The following is a 10,107-nucleotide window of genomic DNA, read 5'->3' as shown; positions in this document are numbered from 1 at the left end:
CCATTATTATTATGACTACTGGTTCTAGTACTATGGTGTCCTGTAGTTCTGCTTGTGGTTTGTTCATAGGTGTATAATATGTTCTTTAAAATGGCACTCAATCATCAAAACTTCAGGAACCTCTCATCTAAGATTTTTGTTTCAAAAAGCTCTAAAATGTTCAGTTTAGCTATTAGGTTTCTAAAAGTTTCTCCTGGGGGGATCCCCTCAGACCTCCTGGAGGGTTGGATCGCACAAGCTGTCAACTGAAAATGGTTTCACCCCTAAATAGTGGTGATTACGGCCCTGGCTATAGGAGATATGATATTAATTATTACAGATGAACAATATGAACATGTAGCCAACATTTTTAAAGTCGTAGCTGGTTGATGTGGGGTCATTTTCACAGAATTTAGATTGTATATAAGAGATTGTCATAGACTTTGGGTGCAAATCTTTATCTGAAATGTGATTAGCAATTGTTAAATAAATGCATTGGAGTAAAAGTCACAATATTTCCATTTGAAATGCAGTGACAAAGTTAAAGTAATATGATACCTAAAGTGCATTTTCTGAGTAAATGTACATTTCATGTCCCTCCACTAAACTACATCATCATCAGAATAAAACTGGTTATATCTATATTACAGCATGAGCATCTTCAGGTGTTTATGACATAAAAGTATTTATTTGAGCTTATGCATTTAAAATCAAGGTTTAAATTACTTCACAGCAAATGCATTTCTAATGGGCAAATTGATCAGTTCAACACTCAGAACTCATAAAGTGGATATTAAGGAGATTTCACTGCCATAAACAGTCAGAAAACCCTTAACAAATTAAGTTAAACATCAGCGGGAAACAACAACAAAGCACATTAAAAGCTTTATGCAACTGAATAAAAAAAGAAAAAAACTCTGACTGGAAAACAGGTAGCGTTACAGTGTGGTACTCTGGAGTGCTTTTACATTATGTGTGTTGTGTCTGTGTTTACGCCCCCCCCCTCACTGATGTGCACCCCCTCTTCTTACAGCAGATACATGTCACCACTAATGGACATCAAGTGCTTCCTTTTCTGAAGCTCTCTTCTGGACATACATTAGAGACAGAAAACCCATTTCTCAACCCACACACACACACACACACACACACACACACACACACACACACACACACACACACACACACACACACACACACACACACACACACACACACACACACACACACACACACACACACACACACACACACACACGTCACTCACTCTTCCTAGTGACAGCTATGCGTCTCAGGCTGCAGGATGCACTGAACAACCTGAGGATTGTTAATGACTAAAGGGAAAGAGAGGCCGGGATCTGTGCAGCAACACAAACAACCACCTGATTAGTAATTTCGAAAGTAAGATGGACTTTGATTCAAATAACATGTACCGCTTAATGTAGATCTAAAATGTCCCAAAATCTTACCAAATAAATCCCATTTCAAAAAAATGGCAGTAAGAGCCAGATTTAAGTATCCGTCTGCTTGTTTTGCTCATAAAATCTATGAAAAAATGAATTCTTCAAGGTTTTTGTTTTATGTTTACCATGTGGAGAAGAATGATTTAGGAACATAAAGAAAACATTTAATGTGCCCAAAGTATTTTGCTTCCACGTATCTAGATCCTTAAATTGCTCCTAATACTGATTGGTATCACAGCCTCCTGAAAAAGCAAAACAGAGAATGCTGTTGTTGATGTTGTCATCTACATTCAAACCTCAGTCACAACTCAAATCTTCTCCCAGGTTCTGATAAAAAAAGTGCAGTCTTCAGCTTCAGTCGTCACCTGTCTCCTCTTCAGCTCAGTTTGTCCTGAATGTTCATCAGACTGGTGTATGACTTTGCCCGTTTGGCTGTGAAGACACAAAGTTTATATCATTACCCTATTTTAACAGTATTTTGTGTCTAAGTGACTAATGGGACAAAAAATTTTGAACTCGGTCCAGTATTGGGCAAGAGCGCTGCAGAGGCAAAAAAGGCTGCAATGTAAACACTGGTCATGTTCACACTGTCACTTTAATGTCCACTGTAAGTGCCTGTTTTTGCCACTGACAGGCTCAGACTATTATTTTGAGTTTCTGACAACATTATGGAAAAGATCCCTACAGATATACACCTTGTTATAGTAATCGCCATCACCAAACTCTATTTAAATATGCACCAACTTTATCATGTATACAGCCGACACATTTTACATCTAACTGGGTGAATCAAACTAGAGCTGGTGATAGTTGAAACAGTTAAAAGATTAATCAAGACAGATTTTCAAGTTATATTTTGTGTCTGTTGACTTTGAATGAAATGTGTTCTAGGATGATAAAATGACAGTTTACTCAAATGGAGTCTGGTGGGTTTGGTGGCTTAAGGTCTGTTTCTGGTTAAACAAAAGGATCTTACTCTAACAAAGAGGTGCATCTTTGTAGGGATCCTTTCCATAATGTTGTCAGACACTTAGAATATTAATCTGAGCCTGACAATAACAAAAAAGCACTGTTCATGAACAGAAAATACAATGCCCAGTTGGCTCAATACTGGACCAGTTTCAAAAACTGTTGTTCCAATTAGTCACTTAAAAACAAAAACATGGAAAACTAGGTCAAGGGTGAAAAATAACAAAAATATCCTTTAGGTTTATTTGAGTTAATTATCTCATCGGTTTCTGTAACAGAATTAAACTCCAAATTCATTCAGATTATTATTTTAAAAAGTCAAATTACTGTTTTTCCCCTCTGCAGTTTATCTGTACGTGACTCATACTACTGCTCATACAAGTGGTTCTTGTGTGGCCCAATGTGTCCTTGACCGTTGCAGTGCATTTGTTGTACACGCAGCAACAAAAATCCATTCAGAAAAAGTTCCCATCCTCCTCAACCTTGGGAAACAACCTGATTCATCAAGGCAACCATCATCCACAAACACACACACACACACACACACAAATAAATCCTCCAACCTTGTCTATCATGCAGAGGTTTGCAGGAGGCAACCCCACCATGCTTTACAACATCCTGGAACTCCCCCTCTGTCCTCCATCCCAGCCAAACCCCAATATCACAGTCAGTCACCCCCCCTCCCTCCACAAAGACCCCAAACCCCTCAAAACCCCGTCAAAAAATCTCTCTGTGTGACAATGGCCGAATTAAGCTGGTTACTCACGGTGTATGAGCTTGCGTTTCTTTTGTTCAGAGTGAAGGAAGCTGCTCAAGTAGAAGATGATGGGCAGAAAGAGCATGAAGCTGGACACTGCGATGACAGGCACCGTCTCCTCACGGGGGAAGGAACAATTGAAGTTTTTACTCCAAAGTCTGCGAGTCATGTTCATCTGAAACGAGGCAAAGTGCCAAATGCAACACAAACTTCAGCTGAGCACAATTATAGGACACTATTAATTCAACCCTGTTAGGTTTCTGTAGTCAAATGTTTACTGTACTCAAGAATCTTGTGGTTGTTGTTGATGAGACTGGGAGAGGATTCAAGGGTGTAATCCTGCAACCACAACAAATAGCTTTCATCCAGTTTTCATGAGTAATTTCAATTATTTTTTTTAATTAAGTTTCTTGCATTTCTGATCACACTAGTGTTCCTGCAGCTCTTAGTTTAATACCTTTAAAGATTTATTTTTTTTTACGCCACTTGGAATTAAATTTAAGAACAATAGCCGACATTGAAAAAAACGTCAAAAAATTATCCCTAACACTACATATCTGTAATTTTGCCCAAATCTTCACTGTAACATAAAACATGATTTTTTCATCACGTGGCAGAGACGAAAGTAGAACAGAACTTGGAAATAGCTGGAGCTTGTTTGCTTTTTTTTGTTTCTTACTCTGCATGTTGGGTTCCACTGCCTCGATTTACGTTGTAGCGAGTGTTTGAAAAACTTTTGCAAAAAGTACTTCATACTTTAATAGTGCCATATACCAATTTAGCTCATGCCACAAAATGGTGGATAAATGGCTTCTTTTTTTGTTGAATCGGTACTTCTTTAGGTTGCCCAGATAGTGGATCCTCTGCTCTGAGCATCCTGCGTTCTGCATGATGTTAATCCTTTTATAAGGAAAGTTATTTAAAAAAAAAGCTGGAAAAAATTAGATACACCTTTAACATCTCCATTAAGAGTTAATAACACCTGGGGCCTATAAAAAAACATGTCAATTGGTCTATCTAGACTGGAACTGTGAACGCTACAGGTGGGTTGTGCTTGATGTACTTAAATACACTGTGTACCTTGGACCTTGAGATTACATTTCATGTTAATATTTTGTCTGATAAATGTAGAAATCTTAAAATGAAGCATTAAAAAAAAGAAAAACATTCATGTAATTCTACTTCCAATGTCTTAGCATTTTTAAGACTTTTGAAAAAATGATTCAAGACATTTTAGTACTAATTAGGACTCATTTTATATGAATGATTTCAGAGCCTTTTAAGACATTTTAAGGATTTGCAGCAATCCTGACATTTTTGAATAAAAGATCCAAGTTCAATTTTCTAGTTTTGTAGCACAATGTTACTATTTTTTCTGAAACGCTGAAATGCTGTACGACTGCACTTAACCATGGAAAAAAACACCTAATTTCATTATTTCAAAGAAGGCTTAAAGAAAACCAAACTTTTCCCCTCCGTGTTTTGACACATTGTTTGGGTGTGAGACAAACATTTCCAGCACACAGTATCTTGTCACCAGCTAAAAGTTGGTTCTAACTTTGCTTTAGTATCTACAGATTCCTCTAGGGGGCGCAGCTCTCTTCCCTTCTCCAAGAGTCCTCCTGACATATACATACCGCATCCTCTATGTCAATACACATCGTCTGATTCATCTCCATCCTGCCGTACAGCTCATTCAGGCCTCTGTATGTGTTTTTGCAGTCTTTGCACAGCTCCGTGTGGTTCCCCTGTGAAGAACCCACAGCGTTAACGCCTCAACATAAACTCACCACTGACAGACAGACAGACATCTGATTTACCTGTTGATACTTTTCAAAGCAGGTGAGAGTTTGGTTGAGCGTGCTCATGAAGTACAGCGTGTCATTGGTCAGGCTCTGGAAACCTTCAGTGATGCAGTCTGCAAAACAGGAAGTAAAAACAACCGTCAGTGAGGTTTATTTATTGTTTAAGAGCGGACAAAATACACTGAGATGCACAGGAGCACTTTGATGATGGTTTAACCTGGTTTTGGTGATGGTTTCACCTGGGTAACACATATCACGTTCACATGTTTTATCTAAGACTTAAACCATGCTGATTCTATGTTTCTGTCCCAGTACAAAGAGAAACGTAAAAGTGGTTTGATGTGAAAAAGATTCGGTACTGTATAGATCACAGCTGTGTTGTGTGGCTGATCTGTTTCTGCATCGTACTGATTTATTTGATGTTGTTTGTTTTAGCTAAAGCCTGACGGGGGACAGAGGGGGGGAGACATCCAGAAAAGGACTGTTTTACATCCCTTTTCTGTTTTTTTAAATATCAAAATGTGCAAATAAACTAAACAAGGTTATTTTGGTTTCATCTTGTGCTTACTGTTCAATTTTCAGTGAAAAAGATGCGGCAGAAACAAACAAGGGCTCGAAACTATTTGTAGACTAATTTATTTGTGGATTGACATTATTTGTTTAAGGCTTTTCTACCTTCTCAATTGTGAGGATTTGTTGCATGTGATCTGATTATCTTTGCATTTTGGGAGTTTATCATATTAAACAAGCTATTTGATGTCACGTAAGTCTTTACTGAAACATGACGTGCATTTTTCATCTTCTGACATTTTAAAAAACGGCAGCCAAACTAAATAATAAATAAATGAAAAATGAAAAATTCAAAAAAAAAAACTCCCGTGCTCTGAAGTTAAGGCTGTCGCATTCATCTACCAGCAGAAAACAACGCGGAGATCTACCATATCTGATGCAATTATCTGTTTAAGTCACAAGCTACTACAGGTCACACTGTGTGTCCTGATGGCTGAAGAGTCTGTCTGATAAAATGAGAGTCACATGTTTGATCTCTGTAACATCCAGTGTGACTGCCACATACTCTCAGTGGTGCATCTTCCTAGTAGTAGGAGTGGTATCACATTTAGTTGCAATGCAATTCACCTAACAGTGTTCATATGTGTCAAAACACACAGTCAAGACATGCTAGATCACTGATGGTTACAGTGGAGTGTATGTGGAGAGCTTTAAGCTACCTTCCCATTGGACAAAAATCCCACTAACATCAGCCAACACCTGGGCTTTCTATTAAATGGGAAACGTTACAATCAACATTCACTCCCTGGGTCAAATGACTCTGCAGCAGTCACGAGTATTTATCGGCTCTAGCCCCGATCTGCTTCCATCGACAGTGATGGAAAAGCAACATTGTTCCAAACCAGTCAACACCTACTCTGAGAAAGAGACTGAATAAGAAGAGTGGTCTACAGGCAATGGGAAAGAAGTCTAAATCTGTTAAAAAAAAAAGGTACTTTGGCCTTTATGTTCTGTGATTCTTTTTTATTTTAGTGCTATATTTTTTTAACTTGGGAAATTAGCTTGGTTGTACTGTTCAGGGACATGCACAATAGTCTTAAAATCCCAATGAAAAAGAACCATAGTAAAATTGTGATTGTGATCCTGCCTTAAAAATCGAGGTATCAAGGCTCTACTGATGTTGGCATTTTATTGAGGTCGTGCTCGTGCTGAACTCAAGGTGAACATACTTGGATTTGATTGAACTCATTCAAATCAGCTGTTCTGGAACCGAATACTCAGAGTTTCCCATCTCGGAGTAAATCAGCTCAGGGTTCAGGGTTAGACTCGGAGTTTGTTGAACCTCCTCTCTGGAATAACCTCCTGCTCTCTGACCGTTGTTGTCAAATGCATACCCATATGTGTGTGAGTCAGAAGTTCAACCAAAGGCATAAACCCCCAGTTACACAGATAGAATCACAAGAACTCAGTTAAATCTGGTTTAATTTCCTGCAGGAGACTTACTGTGACAGGCTGATGTGTCCCAGATGTCTTTCAGGTTGCTGAACAGCAAATAAACCAGCATCAGCCGATCACTGCGCAGCAGGCTGTCCCTGCAGCTCACATTGCCAGGACCCATCTGAGGACACACAGAGACAATTTGTCATGCACTCATGTATTTATGTTCCATTGTGACGAATAGATCAGCTATGGGACTATTAGTTATCTATAGCCCTTTTTACATTTCATTGATCATTGAGATCCATAGGGCAGCTATGCAATCTCTTCTTTATGCCTCCTCTGCATTTTTACACAGAACCTGAACGATGGCTGTCCCGTTTATATAGACAAAGTTTCGGCCTTGTTACACCCTCCCCTGGTGGCTTAAAGGTGAGACAAACTCTGTTCCCCATTCCACGATTATGGCTTATACACAGCACAACAAGGCAGAATAATAGCATGAAATTCCCGTTTGAAGAGGCAGTTTATAGGTGGTTATTAACTGTACCAACAACAGTCAAGCAATGACTTCTGCTGGGGTACAGACTTGCACAAATCCAAGAATGTAGGTTTGGGAGGGAGCTATGGTTTTTCTTTCAGAATATAACTTTAAATTGCTGTATTGAGTATTTATTCTACAGCCAATGGCATGTTTGGAAGGTGTGTTTTCTTTAACAATGGCCAAAATTACACAATTTTTAAAGGAAGCAAATCTAAACTTAAAATAGTGCCATTTCATTAAAATCACTTTATTATACATCACATTTAAAAATGTTTTTATTATTATTTTTTATTCGGCTGCAGGATTTCATCTTCAACTTTTAAGTTAAATTTGTTCAAAGGACGATTTTTTAAAAATGGAATAACCAATTTAGGGTGGAGAAAGGATCACACATTTTCCCAAGTCTCAGGGGGCCCAGGAGGAATAGCTGTAGCTTTGGGGAGGGTCAAAAAAAAGACAAAGTCACACCACAGCCATCCCCATCCTCTGATAAATAACGAACAGTCCCTTAAAAAAAGAGTGTTTCTCCGCTTGCTATTGATAGCAAGTCAGGCAGATGAATTCGTGTTTCCTCAAATGTGTCAGCAGTCACGCACATCACGAGACTCGTGACTCGAAATGAAAATGAAATAACTGCGCTCAAACAAGGCCTGTCCCCTCTATGGGGGCAGGCTGCAAGATACAATATATAGATAATAAGACGAAATTTGTGTGTGTGTGTGTGTGTGTGTGTGTGTGTGTGTGTGTGTGTGTGTGTGTGTGTTTGGAGACGCACCTGGTCTGAGGAGATGTTGGTGTAGATTTCCCTGAGGCTGCCATAACTGGAGAAACAGCTCTGACAGACTTTCACAGGTCGGGCTGCAGGAACCAGGCAGTTCACATAGGCAACATACCGCTGTCCAAATATATGCAGCAGGTCGCTGCAGTAGTCGCTGATCTCCAGGTCCTCTGGAAAGGAAGACAGCAGACTGATGGAAAAAGGGGAGTTCACAGCGGGTTTAAACAGCGGAGAGTTCACCACAACAGCCCCAGCAGCGGGGCTGGAAGGCGGGCTTTGCTTCAGTTTGTCCGCTGAGTCTGAAGCGGTGACGTTGACTCCGTCGCTGGACACGGCAGTGTAAATATTGAATGCTAACAAAACAAAAAACGGGCTGTTTTTGTGAAAAGACATGGTCGACACTGGAATTAACTCATCTGTTCCTCTTCTCTCACTCTACACAACCCATGACTTCCTGGTTTCCAACGTGATCATGTGACCGCCAGGAATCTCGCGAGAGCAGACGAATCCCGTATCTGATCCATGATCTGATCAGTGCCACTTGATTTTTTGTGCATATTAAACAACATATAATGTAACTATAAAAGTTTATAGTATTATATTATGCATATTGCATACTTATATAGTAAATTAAAAAAGAACTTTACGGGTACTCTTTATTTAACATTAATTTGACTTGTTTAATGCTTCTGCTGTAACCTATATGCCTTTATTGGTTTTATCTCAACAAGCCTTCCCTACTATATAAAGTATTTTGCCTCTCTTACTAATAAGAAGAATGTATTGAAGGAAATGTAGGAAAAAAATATTCATCACAGTCAGGGGTGTCACAGTGGGGAAAAGTGGGACTAATTATCCAGGCCCCCCCTGGGAGAGGGGCCCTGGATAATTATGAAAATTTTGTTTTGTTTGCAATATGTTATTTCTTAGAAACTAGTGCTATAACTAAATCAAAACTGGGTTGATAAAGGGAGCCTCATGAGGCCCCTTCCACCCCTTAAATGCACCAAATGGTTCAGTGCGCCCCTGTGCGAGGATTCAGCAGAGCCAAGTGAGCGACTACTCATGCTGCTTAAACATCAATGTAATGTATGCTGTCCTGTCTATCCCGAGGAAAGAGAAATCAGGGTTCCAAAAAAGAAGTTTGGTAAACTGTAATAATTTTTAATAATGATAATAATATATAAATAGAAACATATACAATTGTTAAAGGCTAAAAGGCAACCATGCATAACCCTTCAAAATACTTACAAGCAAATGTAGGCTAATCATAAACAACAAATTAACAAACTGCCATTATTATTATAGGTGTTAAATCACTGGAAACTGCTTGCCATGATTATTACTACTCGTATTACAGTTTACTGCTGTTCTGCATGTGGTTTGTCTAAGCTGTGTTGCCCAGAGGCCATTGTTTGACTGCTGTGGGAGATACAAACCATGTCACACTGTACTGTACTGTTAAGATCTGTCAAGATTAAACCCTATATTACGGTTTACTGTTGGATTTGTAAAGTGTTGGCCTGTCATTAATATGCCACTTTAAAAGGAAGCAAAAAAGGCATATGGTGGTTCCCTGAAATGGTCTGCAGTCATCACAACTTTGAGAAGCTCTGATCTAACCCCCTTGTTGGGTGGCAGCAGGTACAGATGCTTAATGGTCCCTTCTAATGTTAAATAGGTGATTATGGCCCTGTATTGGAGTCAAGTTTATGAAATGGATCATTGGACTAATCCATAAAGTTTCACCCAAGGATAAAAATCAGGATTCATCATATCAGTTTTTGTTATTTAAATTTCTATTATCTGTACAGCTTATCCTATCTATTTGTAACAAAAGTATTTCACAAAAGACAAGAGAAGAA

The 10,107-nt window shown here is 39.0% G+C and overlaps 1 protein-coding gene across 1 annotated transcript; it reads right to left on the bottom strand.

Annotated features, from left to right (window-relative positions):
* Window positions 1–647: 647 nt before the first annotated feature.
* ostm1 (osteoclastogenesis associated transmembrane protein 1) lies at window positions 648–8,715 on the bottom strand. Its single transcript, XM_042504071.2, has 6 exons — window positions 8,240–8,715; window positions 6,987–7,101; window positions 4,989–5,086; window positions 4,806–4,916; window positions 3,178–3,343; window positions 648–1,874 (listed from the first exon to the last, which is right to left on the bottom strand). Exons 1-6 carry the CDS (start codon window positions 8,633–8,635, stop codon window positions 1,819–1,821), a joined length of 942 nt encoding a protein of 313 aa, XP_042360005.1. The 5' UTR covers window positions 8,636–8,715; the 3' UTR covers window positions 648–1,818.
* Window positions 8,716–10,107: the final 1,392 nt, after the last annotated feature.

This window comes from Plectropomus leopardus, chromosome 16, assembly GCF_026936395.1.
Source record: "Plectropomus leopardus strain MGB_pleo_1.0 chromosome 16, ASM2693639v1, whole genome shotgun sequence".
NCBI lineage: Eukaryota > Metazoa > Chordata > Actinopteri > Perciformes > Serranidae > Plectropomus > Plectropomus leopardus.
The sequence above is the reverse complement of the archived record's forward strand: the minus strand, read 5'-3'. Positions and strand labels throughout refer to the sequence as shown.

Coding starts and splice junctions, on each gene's coding strand:
- ostm1 (XM_042504071.2), bottom strand. CDS start 8,635: ATGTCTTTTCACAAAAACAGCCCGTTTTTTGTTTTGTTAGCATTCAAT. Junction 5,087..6,986: donor GGACACATCAGCCTGTCACA/GTAAGTCTCCTG, acceptor CCTGTTTTGCAG/ACTGCATCACTGAAGGTTTC. Junction 3,344..4,805: donor GTATTGACATAGAGGATGCG/GTATGTATATGT, acceptor GCCTCGTTTCAG/ATGAACATGACTCGCAGACT.